Genomic DNA, 19195 nt, shown 5'->3' on the forward strand with positions numbered 1-19195 from the left:
GTTTCACAGAATGGATTGGTAGGCAGGGGCTCGTATTGTTAGCCAATAAACAGATTATACTAATACTTAGAAAGCCTATTTTTTGTGCATACAGACAATTTTTAAATGGAACAAATGTAGAGAAATGGAACTAAATGGAACTAAATCTAGAGAAAAATTAGAACGCCAGTGGTGTTTGCTGCAGGATTCTAGTGGGACTTGCTTACAAGTTATCGTATTTTCAAAAGTTTGCACACTAACACTCATTTGTGTCATTCAAGCTGCGTAGTTGCTACGTATGATGTTGTTATGTTTGCTTATAGTGTGCTTGTATGTTTCTTGAGTGCATTATGACATGCTAGTGTGTTAACGAGTGACAGACTGAGCAGTCAGTTGTGAGTGGATGATGGGATTTATCAATGCAGGGAAAGCCAACATGCTCATTTTCTATGGAAAGAGTAGGAAGAATGCAGTTCGTTCTTGTACTGTGTAATAGTAATAATGGCACAAGGACGTGGCATAAGTCAGACAAGTGTCCAATGCATTCTCTTTCAACATAGGTTCCATCTCTATCACATATCTCTCCATCAAGAGCTTCATGAAGACAATTATGAGAATTGTGTTAACTTTTGTACATTGGCATCAAGACAGGCTACTCCAGATATATCATACATCTTGTTTTGTGATTAAGCCGAATTTACCAACCGTAGACAGATAAACGACTGAAACATGCACTACTGATCTGCTGACAATCCCCAGTGGCTTCATTAGGTGGCATGTCAGCATCCATGAGGTGTAAATGTGTGATGTGGGATAGTGAATTATCAGCTCATAGGCCCATTTTTCATAGATGGAACACTGAATACGCACAAGTATCGCAGCCTCATAACAGACCATCTTCCACAGATGATAGAATACGTTCTTCTGCAGGCTAGGAGGAACCTGTGGTAGCAACATGATGGCTGTGCGGCCCATAGTACACAAAGTATTACAGCATGTTTTCACCAATTGTTTCCAAATCATTGGTTCTGACGCAGAGGACCTGTACCTTGACTGGCTCATTCCCCGGATTTGAAGCCTGTAGACTTTTTTTCTGTGGGGAAAGCTGAAACACTCTGTCTACAAGGACATACCAACTACAACCAATGATACACAATGATATATTAGTGCAGCATGCTTGGACATCTCCGCTGAAATGCTAGCACATGTGCAGTAGTCATTCCATTCCAGACTGGAAGTGTGTATGGCTGCTGCCAGTGGTAATTTTGAATACATCCTGTGATTGTCAGTTGTCTCGTTACTGGTCAGAATCCACATAACTAGCGTACGCACATGTGTTGTACTTTACTGCTCCCACGGATATTTTACAAGTGTCAGTGTGCCAGTGTGGAAACTGTTGTGGTGTAACCACAAGTACCAGAACGAAGATGAAGAACGTGAGAGAAGGCGGTGAGACGACGTTGGCCAATGGTGCGCTGATTAGGACCGCACCATGGGAGGAGCGGCCTCTGCAAGAAGAGAAAATATGTGCCGCTCCTGCCAGCCTTGGCCACTCATTATTAGGACAGTGTTAGGAGCATTTGCACGCGGCCTAGCAGAGAATGCTACGATAACAGTTATTAGTGATCCACAAACTGTGTGACGAACTTGCATGAACACTGTATTTAACAAAGGACTCTGACTGTTATTGCATGTCCCATTACTTGTGACAACACGTTGTAAATACAAGTTAAGTATTTTTTCTTTTTATATGTAATACAAACTACTAATATTATTTGCTTGAATTGTTGTATAGCATTCCAAGAACACAGCATCCTTTAGGCACAGTGTATGGAATGAGTGGGCAGGGCCCCACAGAAACTTTTCAAAATACAATATCCTGTAAACGACTCACACTAGAATCCTGCAACAAACAGTACTGACATTCTGATTTACTCTACTATTAGTTTGTTAATGTCAGTAGGTATAGTTTCATTTAAAAAGTGTATGTTTGCATAGAAATACACTTCCTAAGTACTATTACACTTCATTTATTGGCTAACTGTATGAGGCCCTGACTACCAATCCATTCTATGAAAACTGAACATCAGTAGCACTTTCCATTTTTGCAATATTTGTGGTGCAAATTTTAGAAGATTCACCTCGTATAATTAAGTATGAGACAGTAACAGAGTTCTGAGTATCGTTGCATGCAACAAAATTCTGAGTGCTTTGTGTACGCCATGTGTAGTGTTTGACACTTAAAATGTTATTCATTAATCAGTAATTTATGTAAACCATGGTTTGTTCACATTTTGGGGAAAATGAACAGAAAAGAGTGGTCTTCATAAGCATTTCTTTTCCAGGACTACATCCAGACCAAATATAGTGCAACTGCTGCCTGTTGAAGGAGAATTACTGACAGACTGCATGGGTAAAGTCGTAGTGACAGCAGTAACGAAAGAGAGAGTACGAAGTACTGCAATAGTATTTGCAGAAGAAACAAATTCAGGACAAGTACTGAGATGTGATGTTATTGTTGATGTTATTTCTTCACTGGCGATTGTAACAACAACAAGAGAGCTGTTCCGAGAGGAAGCACCAGAAGCATTTGAAGCCAGAGCATACGATGACCAGGGTTTGTGTTTTGAAAAGTAATTGAAGAGGTTTTAACTATAGAATAATTTGTAAGAAATATTATTGGAGTTACTTGCAGTAATGTCAGGGGCATGCAACTATAGTAAATTACATTTTAAAATGTTTCTAATTTACACAGCAATCATCAGTGATCATTGTACAAAACACGTTATTGTTCAGAAAGTTGATCTTGGAAAGTTTATCCCTCAAAGCAAAACGAACAGGCCATGTGCAGATTTTATGATGTAGTTTCTCTTTAAAGCAGAACTTTCATTGGAATGGTGGCTGAAAAAGGAAGTAGTATTTGTTTTTCCACTGGAAAAAATTATGCACAGAATTTATTTCAAAAACGATAAATGAAACTATTAATTAAGTGTGCTGTTACTCTCAAACTCTTATCACATCCCAGTTGTTTATCTGTTATTCTAGCCCTGAAAAAATAAGTTAGCAGCCAAAATCTAAAGCTTATTGAGTGTTGTTGGTGAGTAATAACTTTTGCTCTTTCCAGAAGGATTTTTGTACTTCACAGTACTATGAAGCAAGTAAGTAAATGTTACTAATCATACAGTACATTCAGTTACTGCTACAGCAAAAATATGTGACATCATCAGATGTGCGACTCAAGTGTAATCTCTTAAATGGTTGTGTTAGTGGAGATCAGAAGGTCATCTCTATAGATCTGTTTTGCTTCTTCCATTGTTCACATATCACTTCACCTCTATAGACCTATTTTGCTTCTTCCCTTGTTCAAAAAACATGTCTGGGAACATAGCCTACACTGGAAATTCCGGTAGAACTAAACAAGAAAAGTTACACTGTTGGCATTTTTGGAGATCTGTCAAAGCTTTTGAATGGGTATATCATAAAGTTTTACTAGGGAAACTAAAATGATGTGTTCAAAGGCATCATCTTTGCATGAATCTGATTGTTATCTTGACAATAGAAAACACTGTGTCACTTTAACAAATCAGGAATTAGGTTTAATTCAGAGTGGGGAAACATTAAATACAGTTTGCCACAGCCATTTAATACAGTTAGCTTCAGTCTTTCCTGTTCTTGGCCTCCAATTTTATACATATATTTCGTGGGGCACCGGCGTTCTTCAAAAATTGTAATGTATACTGATGAAACAGATACATTGATAAAGGGCTTGCACACATTTCGTGGTAGGTTCACTTTTTGGTTTGGAACAAGGTTTATAACCCGAGCAAAAATTTGAAAATTTGAAGTACTTATGTAGTTTGACTCAGGTGAGCTGCTACTAATAAAGGCTAAACCCAAAAATATCCTGGAAATTTAACTTAGCAGCACAAAAATCATGACAGGGTCCTAGAGTGTGCATCTGACTCACCCATTGCTTCGGGTATGACTAAACTCCAAAGAACACTAACTGATAAAACTAAGAATAAGCAATGGTCCCAGCTCAACACAGCAGTCACTAACAAAAAGAAAGTGCACAATCTGCAATTAATTGAAAACAAAATAATCTCACTTTATTCCATTTAGTTTGTAAATTAAAATGACAGCCTACTGAGAGCAAATAAAATGATACATTCTTTGAAACAAATTACAGGCACTGCACCTTGTAATATTAAATTTTCTGTCTTTTAAACCATGAATCAATTAATTTCAGTAGCCCTAGATTGGAATACCAGTAAACAAAAACACTTCTGTCCAAAATGGATACAAAACTACGACTGATGGGTGCTTTTATCGTGTGTTGGAGGGGGGGGGGGGGCTGTTTGGTGCATCTTCCATATACTACATTCTCTTTAACTCAAAGCTAGGTGGTGCCCTTGTAAGTTCTTTGTTGATGAAGTGAAACAGATTTTTTCCAAAAATATTAAGAAATTGATTTTTCATACACTTTCTCATCACTTAGCAGCAATTTGAGATTCGCCTGAAGATGGCAAGTAAGAAACAGCCAAGTCAATGCATTGTTCTCCAGCAACGTTTTAGCAAGTTTCTTACTTGCCATCTTCAGGCGACTTCACCTGAAGATAGCAAGTAAGAAACTTGCTAAAATGTTGCTGGAGAACAATGCATTGACTCGGCTGTCAAACCAAGAAGATTTTATCATCGAGATTCGCCGAGAAAGCCTGGATTCTCATATAGGCTAACAGCTGGTTCACAGTTAACAGCTTAACCCTTAATGTTACAAAACTGATGTTATCTAGTTCAAATGAAATAAAAATTACTTACATGTAACAGAAGTAGAGATAAATGGACATAGATTGAATGAGACTTTATGTGGGAAGTATGTAGGCATCCATACAGATAATTAAAGGTGCGCTATCACATGGATAAGTTCATCAAAAAGCTCAGTTTTGTCTGTTGTGCACTTTTAATCTCCCTCTCTGTATTGATACAGTAAGTAATTTGGGATTAAAGGAGACCACTCACCAAGCAGAAGTGACTAGGATTGCAACTCAGCAGGCCAGCTTGGTTGGGGTGGGGGTGTGTCGAGTGGTGTGGGTAGAGGAGGGGAGAGATGCAGGAAGCAGGAAGAGTGTTTTTGGATGGATAGCTAATGTCTTGGAGGGCGGCAGCAGGTGTGCGGGCTAGGAATGCAGGAGTGAGGAGGAGGACAGGTAGGTGGAGTAGCGTGTGATGCAGATACCACAGCCGGAGAGGTGCAGCGGACTTTGATGATGACTTGGAGGCATGGATTGGGAGAGAGTGACAGGACTCATACCCAAGACCATTCCCACTCCTCATAAAGTGGTATTTTGTCACTCACCCAAACTACACAACATCCTGGTCCATGAGTATGCTACTCCTGCTACCAACCCCTTTGCCTGTGGTAGACCCAGGTGCAAGACCTGCCCGATTCTGGGGCATCCATAAAAACAACCATGTCATATATCAACTCTGCCAGCTTTTTATATCAGCGTGGCAGTCAACCAGCTGTCCATCAGAGTGGATGGCATTGTCTAACTGTGGCCAAGAACAAATTTGACCACCCAGCGGCACAACATACGACATGCTTGAGTTCAACAGCTGCTCCAAGGTCCTTGCCATCTGGATTCCAGCACCAGCTTTTCTGAGCTATGTAGATGGGAGCTATCCTTGTAACACATCCTTCAGGCCCATAATCCTCACACATTTCGGCCTTTTTGTGATGGTCCCCTGTAGGGTTTGACCTCCATTCTTCAAAACTTTTCCGAAGAGCGAGCCAATTGGGTAAGGGCACCTTACATCGTGCATCGTGTCCATTGTGCTTTGAGATCTGTAGCCTGCTTTCTCGTCGTCACATTGCAGTCCCGCTCATTCTCCATCTCTTTGGCAAGGACTCCTTCCTGGGTGCATTTTCCACCATGCACTATGCAGTGTCGCTTTCTGTGCCAACGATGACCATTGACTTGTTTGCACCTGATATCCAGCACAGTAGTCAGTCCATTGTGGGCAGGGGGAGGGGGGGGGGGCGCACCATGTACCCTGTTGGTTGTAGCCCCCTGACAACATAGTGATCGCTCTGCTGATGCCTGTGCTATTAACTCCCCACGTATGCCAAGGAGTAAATGCTTGTCACCCTGGGCATCGGGACTCCCGGAAGTGGCCATCCTGTCAGGTGGCCTTTGCTGCGGCTGGGTGGTGCCCATGGGGAGTGGGTGGCATCTGGGCGCATGACGCGCGATGAAGTGTACCACGTCATCACTTGCTGGTGATCAAACACCGGCAATCTCTAAGCGATCTAAATCTCAGTACAATGCTTGATAAAACAGCATCCTCTGCCCGGTCATGGGCATTACTCGCTTGTGGCAAGCTGATGGATGTTTCTGTTACACCACACCCCATAAGAGCTTAAATATGGTCCAGGGTATTATATTATATAGGGACCTTCTTTTGCAGTCTGACGACAAGCTGCACGCCATCTTTGAGTGACGAGGTGTTCATTTTGTCCGGCACATCCATCGAGGTCTGAGGGATAATCAGGTTGCCACCGGTGCCTTCATCTTGGTTTCCGAGGGTGACACATTGCCAGAGAAGGTCAAGGTGATGGTCCACCGCTGTGATGTAAAGCCATATATCCCTCCCCCTGTGCGGCACTTTAAGTGCTGGACGTTCAGCCATACGTATTCCCGCTGTACTTCCAGCGTCACATGTCGAGATTTTGGATGCCCACCATATCCCAATACTCCATGTGCCCCACCTCCCATGTGTGTCAACTGCGGAGAGCATCATTCCCCTTGTTCACCAGACTGCAGGGCTTTACAGCGCGAAAGGAAAATCGTGGAGCACAAGACCCTGGACCGACTGACCTACACTGAGGCTAAGAGGAAATTTGAGCGTCTGCATCCTGTGGCTATTACCTCCTCTTATGCCGCCGCTTCATGAACAGTTGTAGCCCCATCCGTTTCGCGAATTCCAGTCAGCTCTCCGAGCCAGAAGACTACATCTGCCCCCTTGATGGTGGGGGGCACTTTCCTTCCCGTTGCTCCCACACCACCTACCTTGGGAGCACTGCCCCCCCCCCCCCCCCCCCCCTACTCCCCTACTCCCAACCATCAGGGCACCAGTCCCCACTCCCCACCCAGAGAAGCGTAAGTCTTCTTTGGCACCTCTCGCTAGGAAGGGTTCTCTTGGGTTACTCCCTACCCAGGTTTTTGCTAGTGAGAAAGATGACTCCCGCCAGTGGCTGAAGTTCCCAAAAGTAGCTGGTTGTAGGGCTTCACGATCATCCTCAGTCCCGGCCAGAGAAACCCAAGGAGCAGGGAGAGAAATCCAAAACAAAGACCCCCAAGACCAAGGGACTTGCGGTGGCACCCACACCACTGCTACCTAGAAGCTCTGTCTCTGAGGATGAGGTAGAGATTCTGGTGTCCGCTGAGGACCAAGATCTTGCCTGACCCTCAGACATCAAGGATACAGACTTCTCATGAAATAAGTCGGTGCAGTAGGTGATTCTGAGGTGTAAACTGCCTAATTGAATGTTCTATGCCTTTCCAGCCTCACAATCAAGTCATGCTCCAGTGGAATTGTGGCAGTCTTTTCCACCATCTGGCTGAGCTGTGGCAACTATTAAGCTTTACACTTGCTTTCTGCATTGCCCTGCAGGAAACCTGGTTCCCGGCCATTGCGGAATCGTGCCCTCCGCGGCTATTCGGGATATTACAGGAACTGTAGTGACTATAATCGAGTGTCAGGTGGAGTTTGCATCTATGTCCTGAACTCAGTATGCGGTGAACCTGTGCCCCTTCAAACCCCTCTTGAAGCTGTGGCGGTCAGGATATGGATGACACGGGAAATAACTGTCTGCTACGTATATCTTCCTCCAGATGGTGCAGTACCCCTGAATGCATTGGTTGCACTGATTGATCAACTCCCAAAACCTTTCCTACTTTTGGGAGATTTTAACTCTCATAACCCTTTGTGGGGTGGCACCATGCTAACTGGCTGAGGCAGAGATTTCGAAAATTTGCTGTCACTATTCGACCTCTGCCTCTTAAATACAGGTGGCCCCACACATTTCAGTGTGGCAATGGCACACATTCGGCCATTGATCTCTCGGTTTGCAGTCCTGGCCTTCTCCCATCTATCCACTAGAGGGCGCATGACGACCTGTGTGGTAGTGACCACTTCCCCATCTTCCTGTCACTACCCTGGCGTCAGGCCCATGGACGCCTGCCCAAATGGGCTTTAAACAAGGCGGACTGGGAAACTTTCACATCTGGGCTGTCACCGTTGAATCTCCCCCACATGGTAACATCGATGTGATGGTTGAACATCTTACTGCAACTAATGTTCCTGCTGCAGAAAATGCGATCCCTCGCTCTTTAGGGTGCCTGCGGCAAAAGGCAGTCCCTAGGTTGTTGCCAGAAGTCGCTGAAGCAATTAAGGAGCGTTAGCGAGCTCTACAGCGGCATAAGCTTCCCTGAAGCACCTCATAGCCTTTAAATGGCTCCGTGCCTGCATTCGCCATCTTATTAAACAACGGAAGCAGGAGTGTTGGGAGAGATATGTCTCGACCATTGGCTGCCATACGTCACCTTCCCAAGTTTGGGCAAAGATCAAACATGTTTTCGGGTACCAGACCCCAACAGGTGTTCCCAGTGTTAACGTAAATGGCGTGTTATCTACTGACAGAAACGCGATTGCTGAGCACTTTGCTGAGCGCTATGCTCAAGCCTCTGCGTCAGAGAATTACCTCCCAGTCTTTCGCACTCGTAAACGGCGGCTGGAAGGGAAAGTGATTTCGTTCACTACATGCCACAGTGAATCCTATAACACCCCATTTACAGAGTGGGAGCTCCTCAGTGCCCTGACTCATTTCCCTGACACAGCTCCTGGGCCAGATCGGATCCACAGTCAGATGATTAAACCTCTCTCATCTGACTACAAGCGACATCTCCTCGTCATCTTCAACCGGATCTGGTGCGATGGTGTCTTTCCATCGCAGTGGTGAGAGCACCATAATTTCTGTGCTCAAACTGGTAAAAACACGCTTGATGTGGGTAGCTAGTGGCCCATCAGCCTCACCAACATTCTTCGTAAGCTGCTGGAACGTTAGTGTGTCGGCAGTTGGGTTGGGTCCTGGAGTCACATGGCCTACTGGCTCCATGTCAGGGCAGCTTCTGCCAGGTTTGCTCTACCACTGAGAATCTTGTGTCCCTCGGGTCTGCCATCCGAACAGCCTTTTCCAGGCACCAACACCAGGTTGTCATCTTTTTTGATTTACGAAAAGCGTATGACACGGCCTGGTGGCATCATATCCTTGCCACATTATAAGAGTGGGGACTCCGAGGCTCGCTCTCGATTTTTATCCAAAATTTCCTGTTGCTTCGTACTTTCCATATCCAAGTTGATGCCTCCCATAATTCCATCCATATCCAGGAGAATGGAGTCCTGCAGGGCTCCGTATTGAGTGTCTCCCTATTGCTAGTGGCCATTAACAGTCTAGTGGCAGCTGTAGGGCTATCCATCTTGCCTACTCTGTATGCGGATGACTTCTGCATTTCTTACTGCTCCTCCAGTACTGGTGTTGCTGAGCAGCGCCTACAGGGAGCCATTCACAAGGCGGAGTCATGGGCTCTAGCCCACGGCTTCCAGTTTTCATCAGCGAAGTCGTGTGTTGTGCACTTCTGTTGGCATCATATCATTCATGTGGAACCAGAACTTTATCTTACTGGCTATCCGCTCACTGTAGTGGAGGCATATCGATTCTTAGGACTGACTTTCGATGCCCAATTGACTTGGCTATCTCACCTTCGTCAGCTTAAGTGGAAATGCTGGCAGCACCTCAATGCCCTCCACTGCCTGAGCAACACCAACTGGGGTGCAGATCATTCTACACTGCTGCAGCTCTTCAGAGACCTTGTTTAATCCTGCCTTGATTATAAGAGTGTGGTTTATGGTTTGACAGTGCCCTCGGCATTGTGTTTACTTGACGCAGTGCACCATTGTGGCGTTCGCCTAGCGGCAGGTTTAGAACGAGTCCGGTGACCAGTGTCGTGGTGGAGGCCGGAGTCCCTCCATTGAAGGTTAGGCGTGCACAACTGCTCGCCAGTTACATTGTACATGTTCGTAGTTCTCCTGCGGATCCAAATTACCGTCTCCTTTTTTCCACCCACAACAGCCCGTCTGCTGCATCGGTGGGCCAGGTCAGGAGTAACGATGGTGGTTCACGTACGATCCTTTCTGTCTAAGATGGAGTCATTCCCTTTACCACCTATACTTGAGGTCCATTCATGTACACCTCCATGGTGTACACCTAGGCCACAGCTTTATCTGGACCTTTCACATGACTATACACACTCAGTTAACCCTGTGACTCTACACTGTCACTTCCTCTCGATTCTCGATGTGTATTGGGGCCATGAAGTAGTTTACACTGATGGCTCGATGGCCAATGGTCACTCTGGCGTTGCCTACGTTCATGGAGGACATACAGAACAGCACTCCTTACCCGATGGCTTCAGTGTTTTCAGTGCAGAGCTGGTGGCCATATTTGGTGCTCTTGAACACATCCGCTCATGCCCAGGTGAGTCATTTCTCTTGTGTACTGACTCCTTGAGCAGTCTACAAGCTATCGACTGGTGCTACAGTTCTCATCCTTCGGTAGCGACCATCCAGGAGTCCATCTATGCCCTGGAACGGCCCAGTCATTCAGTGGTGTTTGTCTGGACCCCAGGTCTGGTCGGAAACCCAGGCAACGAACTTGCTGACAGGCTGGCCAAACGGGCTACACCGAAACCGCTTTTGGAGATGGACATCTCTGAATCTGACCTGCGTTCTGACTTACACTGCATGGTTTTTCAGCTTTGGGAGATGGAATGACATAACAGTACGCACAACAAACTGCATGTCATTAAGGAGACTACAAATATATGGAAGTAATCCATGCGGGCTTCTTGCAGGGGAATCAGTTGTTGTCTGTCGGCTCCGCATTGACCACGCTTGGGTGACCCACGGTTACTTCCTGCACCGTGAAGACCTGCCTCAGTGTTGGTGTGGTGCCCGGTTAACAGTGGCCCAACTTCTGGTGCACAGTCCCACTGTGACTGCCCAGCGACGGAATCATTGCCACTAATTGTATCTGACAACGCCTCATTGGCTGATTTAGTTTTACATTTTATTGGTGAGGGTGGGTTTTATCATTTGATCTAAGTTTTAGCGCATGTCCTTTGTCCCTCTCTCTCTTCCACCCTAATGCTTTTAGGGTGGAGGTTTCAATGTGTTGCAGAGTGGCTGACTTCTCCATTTTATTCTCATGGTCAGCCAGCCATGGTAATCTGCTTTGTTGTTTTACTTTCTTCATCCCGTTTCTTGCGTTTCTGTGGTTTTCTTGTCCCCCTTTTGTCCATTTACACGTTTGTTGCCCTTCATTGTTCTTGTGATTTTTCCTTTTGTTCCGTTTTGTGTAGTCAGTCTTGTATGTATTATTCTCACACTTATGGCATTGTTTTATTCGGAACAAGGGACTGATGGCCTTGTAGTTTGGTCCCTTCCCCCCTCTTTTAATCCAACCGACCAACCAACCAAAAGGATATTGTATGAAGTAGCCCTCCAGGGTGATTCTTATATTTACATTTCTCTACAAATATTCTGTTATGGTATTTGTTCTTATTAACAACAATCAATTTAAGATGAGCTTTGCTATTCAGAGCCACAGTATTAGAAGTAAAAATAATTTCAGTTTTATGTATCCCCATGTAGGGTTAAAGTTGCTTGTAGTCATCAGAAAGGAAATTGCAAATCCTCTCTCTCTCTCTCTCTCTCTCTCTCTCTCTCTCTCTCTCTCTCTCTCTCTCTCTCTCTCTCTCTCTCTCTCTCTCCCCCCCTCATTTGCCACTCCTAAAATCTTTCATAAAATGTTGACTCAGGGCTGTAGATTCCATCACTTTAACATTTGTATTAAACGGATCTTCACGTTGTCAGTGAAGCCAAAATCCATTGACAAAATTTTAGAGGTTGTTCGGAGATATACAGGGTGTCCCATTTATCTTGACCGCCCTAAATAACTGTTTGTCCAGATGCAAATTACAAAATGTTTCAAGCAAATGTTCTTTAGCCTTCTTTAGCCATCAAGGGGAGCATCAATCAGCATTATTACCTTCGTTGTAGCTTTGTTTTTTACGAAGATATGAACAGGAGTATGCCTTTTTTAAATGGCACCCTGTATTTTTTATTCGGTAATTCATTTCCTCTCCTTAAGACCTATTCAAAAATGTATCACAGTGTACCATTCAATGAAACACAATGTTATTTATTACATAACACAACATTGACTTTGAGCCCGGGATCACAAACTCATCCACTTGGTGGAGTTGTTAGAAAACAAATGAAAACCAAGTAAAAACATAACACAAAATTGACTTTGACTGTCCTGTTCCATTGCCCAGGAGTAGAACATTCAAGGTGCTTAATGTGTTGACCATGGATGCCGATACACTGGTGCACTCATTGAATGAAAGAATTATTTACTGCTTCCAGTGTTACCTGCTGAAGAGAATTACAAGCAAGCACAAAATGTTCCTGCATGTCCTCTGGAGTTGTTGTAATATTGCGATAGACAATGTTTTTAACGCATCCCCAAAGAAAAAAGTCCAGAGGATTTAAATCAGGAGACCTAGCAGGCAAATTAACTGTTCCTCCTCGACCAATCCATCTGCCAGGATATCTTCGGTTCAAAACATGACGTGCACGCAAAGCGTTATGCACTGGACATCAATCTTGTTGATACCACATAAGCATTTTGGTTCTTAGCGGCACTTCATCCAGAAAAGGAGAAGAATTCATCTTAGGAAGTTGGCATATGCTGTGCCGCTTAGAGTACCATTAATGAAATAAGGGCCAATAATTGTACTATCAAGCATCCCACACCAGATGTTAACTCTCCATTGATGCTGATGTTCCACCTGTTGAAGCCATTGTGGGTTGTCGCTGGACCAATAATGCACATTCCTTGTATTTACCTGTCCTTTGTTTGAGAAGCAACATTCATTGGTAAATAGTACATTGGAGAAAAAGTTCAGGTTGGCGAGGATTTGCTGCTGTGCCCACCTACAGAACTGTACACGATTCTGGAACTCATTCCCATGCAATTCTTGATGTAGGTGTACATGGTAAGGATGGAACCGGTGACGTGTAAGAATGCGATATACACTGGTTTTAGAAATAGCAATCTTGTGTTCAAGCTGTCCCGTGCTCATATGTGGATTCATAGCAACGGAAATGAGAACAGTAACTTCGGCAGCTTCGTCTGTGCGAGTGCTATGACGATTGCGTTGTTGTGGGTGGAAACTTCCTGTTTCCTGAAGCGTTGCAACAAGACGAGAAAACATCCCTCAGGAAGGTGGGTTCATGTCAGGATATCGCTCTCTGTACAGTTCCGCTGCCACCTTGACTACATTTACCAAATAAAAAACATATGCTTCAACCCAGGATTGAACCATTGACCTCCTACATGCTAACCCAAAACTCTATCCACTGCACCAATTATACAGCACAACTAATCTATGCTGACAGAGGTACCTATCGTACATGTGGTTACAGTGTTGCCAGATTGCCACTCTTTAACGTCCTTTTTCTGCCAGATGTACTCGCCAAATGAAATTTTGTGAGACACATTTTTTTATTGCTGGCATGTGAGGAGTCGCGCTGCGAAGCCCGAGTGCATGAATTTCGCTTCACCCTGTATAATAACTCTTTTTTTTTTTTTAAGCAAGGAAATATGCATATTGGTCATTGTATGAAAGCTTGAAGAATCTGTTACACAAGACAATTTAGTCAAAATTCACGCACTAGGAAAGAAATCTTCATGCAGTTCTCAAACACCATAATAGCCAAAATATGGTGTTTGATAAATAAAATTAACAGTTTAACACAGGCCTTCCATTCTCTTTAAGTTTATATTGATAAATTGTGAACTACATTCAGATTACTTGTAACTAATAAGTGCAGTTAGTGGAAATGTCTTCAGACAAATCTATTACGGTACATTTTTCCTGAATACATGAGAGCTTCTTGGTCAAACACACCTTGAATGTTGCTTTTCAGTCCATACTCAGTATGCTCCATTTTGCCTACTATTCCCTCACAGACCATGTCCATCATTTCAGTAGCCTGAAACAACAGAACATTCACTTAATTCCTAGAGTAATTTCAAACTCCCCAGCCAGTTTAATTCCTGAAGTCTCTGACCACTTAATAAAATGAAATAACTCCCAACACATACTACTGACAAAGAAACAGCAAAGCCAACATATTGAAACCAGCCCTTAATTTTTGTGTGTAGGAAGAATACCACCAAACTAATGCACTGTCAGAATTTTAGCCACTAAGATGCACTGCAAGTATTTATTTCTAATTTTTGGAAATTGCCTGAACCATAGCTCACCAGGGCCTTGCGAAATGTACACCCATAGCAGATCGAAAGCTGACTGCACATGTGCTGTGCGGTTAAGCACGTCTTTGGTTGATGATACATCAGTGAACAGACCCATCACAACCTGGCAGTAATTTGTAAAATGAATGTTGGTTTCCATTGATAATTTCTCTGACACAATTGTTGATAATTACAGTTGTCTCAAATTTGCATCTTATTTGCTATTCAGAAACAGTAATAGTTACCAGTTCGTTTTGTAGTTTTGTTAAGTGTTAACAGTGGAGATAAAACTGAATTAATATTTATCATGTTCCAATATTATGAGAAGGAAAGTTGCTACTCACCATATAGCAGAGATGCTGAGTTGCAGATAGGCACAACAAAAAGATTTTCACACGTAAAGCTTTTGGCCAATGGCCTTTGTGAACAATTATCACATATGTGTGATCTGCTGGCCTTATGTCTTGCACTTGTATTCAGGTGATGTTGGCCTTTTGATAGAAACTGTGGAAACATTAGAAAAAAATAAGGAAAAACTTGGACAATTCAGGCAATTGGTGTGTAGTTGTGGCAATTGACAATCCAGAACGAGAATACTTTCTCAGTTCAAAGAAAACAATATTCAACAGTTTTCAGTGACAAGGAAAAGGCCATGAATTTTTGGTTAAACAAAGAAGGGGAAACACGCTAAATCAAGCACTGTTCAGAGCTGTTTTCGTTTTGTAAAATCTGAACATGAACTCTGCAAATGGCAGAAAGAATTACATGAAAAAGAAATGTTTGCCAAAATGAAAGTTGGTAAACTGTGAAAGAAAACTATTTGAAAGATTTATACCTGCACATGAGATACAACAAATTGATGCTCAAATTGCACTCCCTGGAATGCAAATGAAATGAAAATTGATGATTGCACATTTTCTTTGAGCTGGCTAACCATGTACAAGAAATCATTGAGTACAAGAAGTTGTAACATTACAAAATTTAAAAAAGAAGAGATGCTATTAATCACTAATCCTATAGATAAATTCATAGCTGACATGTAGACAGTACTTGCTGTTCTCCTTGCAGTTGCTTTTTTTAAAGCTGATCAGTCAGATTACAGAAAAAAAACTGAATGCAGACTGCATTTTATCATTTTGCAATGAAATAAAAAAGGTCAGTTGTTAAATTGATGATGGTTATGGTACATAGGTATACCACAAAGCCAGTGATTAATGTGTGTGGTTTACTATGTCCACAGATTTATATTTGTTTTTATGAACATCAGGGCAAATTTGGAAAAAAAATTTGAAAAGGACTGTTTATTTGTAAAAAATCTTGTAATTCACGTATCAAACTCTGCAATAAAAGGGAAAGATAATTTTCAACATTTCAGTCGAAACATCTTTTAACCAGTTGCAGAAATTTATTCATTACTTTTTTCCGATCATGGCATTGTCATTATGACACCTCCATCTTCCAGCAGCATGACAAAAATAGTGTTGATATCGTGTGGAGAACTCTCACCCACCCCCTACCACACATCCCCCATCCATGTGTAACTACAAATGTGATTCAGCCTGTCAATAAAGATTTCCTTTGGCTGTGGAAAATATTTTCAAGGGAGTCATTATGTACATAATTTTTGATAGCTCTTAGTCACTTCAGTTCCATCAGCAGAGCAGTGTCCTTAAACTCCAGTTGTTTGTTCGTTATCAATCACATTTTGCAAACTTGATCAAGTATGGCTGACATGTGTCATAATATGCAGAACAAAGGGCAATACCATTTCTTACTCCATCCAGATTCTGTCCAAATAAAACAGTAATCACTATGAAATGCCCAAATGGATTCACTTTTCTTTTGTCAGGTGTGCCTGGTGTAAGCAAACTATTTGTTTTCGACACTCAATAAACAGTTCATGTTTTTGTGATGACTATAAGGAATATACAAGGAACAGTTTCATTGTGAGTAAAATGAACAAAATTCAAAAATTGTCATAAAAACTGTGCACAAGTATTATTATAAAATGATTATATATGTATTTTATATTCCATTTCAACAAATTAAATTTCCAGTTGAAGTGTTGGATAACATCTACTTGACTGTGGTCCACATTCTGTTGGCCTGCCCAATTTTATCCAACCTGAGGTGAACTTTTACCTTCCCACCACACTGTTGATGGTGTTAGGAGAAAGTGCCTCAACGGCTGATCTAGTTTTATGCTTTCTTCGGGAGGGGGTGGGGGTTATCACTAAACCTAAGGGTGGGCATCTGGCCTTCTCTCCCAGGCCTTCACCCTCCCTCCAATTCAAATCTTCCTCTTGCTCTCTTTGCTGTTTGTTTGCCTTGGTGTTCATCTTTTCCGTATCTGTGTTTCTCTAGCCTTGCCTTTTTAGGCTGGAGATTTTAGTGTGTTGCAGGGTGACTAGCTCATCCATTCTTCTTCTATTTTTGCGATCAGTCAGCCCAGGCCATCTGCTATAATATTTTCATAACTTCAACTGCTTTTTTTTTTCCTTTTCATGCATGTTTTCCCCTTTTGATTTGCTTTTTTTCGTTTTCTCTTTCTGTGTGGTTCCCAGTTAGCTTTAAGCCTTTTTACTTTCCGTGACTCCCTTTGGGGATGGTTTTAATCTGAAACATGTTTGCATAAGAAAAAAGGGGCTGATGACACTGTAGTTTGGTCCCTTTACTCTCCAAATCACCCAACAAACATCTGTAATGTGATGTCAAAACTTGCCATAATTTTTTACCTCTGCTAGTCGTCTTAGTAAGAATGACATCTGCAACAATGTAGGCTGTTGATATGAAGCAGAAGGTATCCAAAGAATTAATGATGCACAGTTTTTTAGTATGGTTTAAGTGATTGAAACTGCTGTGCGGTTCCTGCACTACACTACAATACGTATAAGCTGCTGTTGTAAGCAGTTCTGCACATGACAAAAATAAAATCCTTGCAGTCTGTCCTAACAGATGAAATTTCGACACTGCATTTCTTACAGTGAATTCTTTTGATGCATGGGATTGGACCAGTCCCTTGTGAATAGTTGTCACATGACAAGCACATAGTGGAAGCCCCCTGTTGTAATGTATCACATGAGTTGAGGGAGGTAGGATGCTCAGCTGATTTTATTTTTATCGTCACGACTATCACCGGCAAATTAATTAGGTACCACATCCATTGGATTGCATTGACTGCACACTTTATGGCTGCTGGAAAAAGACCATTTCTACAGTGAGCTATGTTATGCCAAAAATTGTAATTTAAATAATGCAGTTGCCAATTTTCAGTAATGCCTCCAGGTAAGTGAAAGGATAAGAAAAAGAGGAAATGTAACAGTAAGAAATTAACACAAATTGTGTGTCATTTGTTGAAACCAGTGAAACATGTTACTTCTGATTGGAAGAATCATTTGTTTTACATTATTATACAAGCTAAGAAGAAAATTAAAGGATTAAATAATTTTTTTGAATCTCTTTCTTCTTTATTAAAGGTGCTGCTCCTGTCAAGAACATATCTTTGAGTGTATGCGGCTACAGCTAGTAAAATTTAAAGATACCAGTTATCAATGAATTTAGTTTGGAAATGATATAAGAATGCATTAAAGAAAAGCATTCAGTCTTGAGTGCCCTTTATCTATGTTACAGGTAATGAGTTCACAACATTGGAAGGAGTTGAATTTGAATGGTCTGTTATAAATTGGAATCAACAGCCGGGTAGTCATGAAACAACCCAGAATACTGTGTTAAGGTTCATTACTTTCAAAGACTCTCCATATGAGACACCAGGCACTGTAATGGCACTTGATAACCGTGGTCTTCAGGGACATATTGTACTAATGGAAGGACTGAAAACAGGTTCAGCAAAGGTAATGCAACAAACATATATCACCTCTCTACTTTTGTATGAAAAAAAGATTCAGTTTGGAAAAAAATCATGCTATAATTGCCTAGTTATTGAATTGGAGGGAGTAATTTAGGCACATATTGCTTTATCTATTTTGAAAAGGCTTTGATTGTATAGCAAGGAAGAATCTATGGCTATAAATCGAACAGAAGATTTTCCAAAGCCTCAGTTAAACACTTTCATCATATTTATAGACACACCAACATTAAAATATACTTGCACGCCAGTTCCATGCACTACCAACCCCTAACCCAATGTCTGAATGAAGACTGGCACTTTTCTTCAAACTCTTTATATAAAAGTAAACTCACAGACAAACAAATGAGACTGCAAACAAGAATCAACAAACAGACAATAGGAAGGGCAATTTCTGATGAAGAAAGAAGGATGAGATTAGAGAGACTGAAGAAGTACTGGGCTGACAGGAAACAGGAAAATTCTGTGTATGAAGTTGGCTAGAGTGGTCCAATGAAGGCCATAAAATGTAAATAAATAAGTAAATATAAAAGGCTTTATTCTGACTGACTGACCCCTCACTGACCTTATGATCACCCAGCTCAAACCTCTGAGGATAGAAAATTGAAAGTTGAAGAGGTGTTGATCTGTACTGTAGGCATTCTTTTAGAAGGAATTTTTTGAAATTTCACCTCTAAAGAGGTGAAATAGGGGACGAAATTTTCTTGAAAATGTGTCACTGTTACGGGAGTTTTGAAACCAGACCTTATAAATTATACGTGTCCTTTCGAAGTCAGTTCTGGAAGCTGGAGAGATCTGTAGAGATTGAATAAGAGTCCCTAACCGTTCTTTCTACCAACTTGTCATTTTCTAAAGTTGTGTCCCCAGCGCAGAAGACAGCTCGTCGTTTGTGGGATCTTCTTTGATGT

The 19195-nt window shown here is 42.1% G+C and overlaps 1 protein-coding gene across 1 annotated transcript in view; it reads left to right on the forward strand.

Moving 5' to 3' along the window:
* LOC126262497 (nuclear pore membrane glycoprotein 210) overlaps window positions 1-19195 on the forward strand; it is a 272203-nt gene that overhangs the window by 17437 nt on the left and 235571 nt on the right. The window contains exons 2-3 of the mRNA XM_049959163.1: window positions 2325-2596; window positions 18053-18273. Coding sequence (XP_049815120.1) covers window positions 2325-2596; window positions 18053-18273 — 493 coding nt within the window. The remainder of the gene's footprint in view (window positions 1-2324; window positions 2597-18052; window positions 18274-19195) is intronic.

This window comes from Schistocerca nitens, chromosome 6 (genome assembly GCF_023898315.1).
Source record: "Schistocerca nitens isolate TAMUIC-IGC-003100 chromosome 6, iqSchNite1.1, whole genome shotgun sequence".
Lineage (NCBI taxonomy): Eukaryota > Metazoa > Arthropoda > Insecta > Orthoptera > Acrididae > Schistocerca > Schistocerca nitens.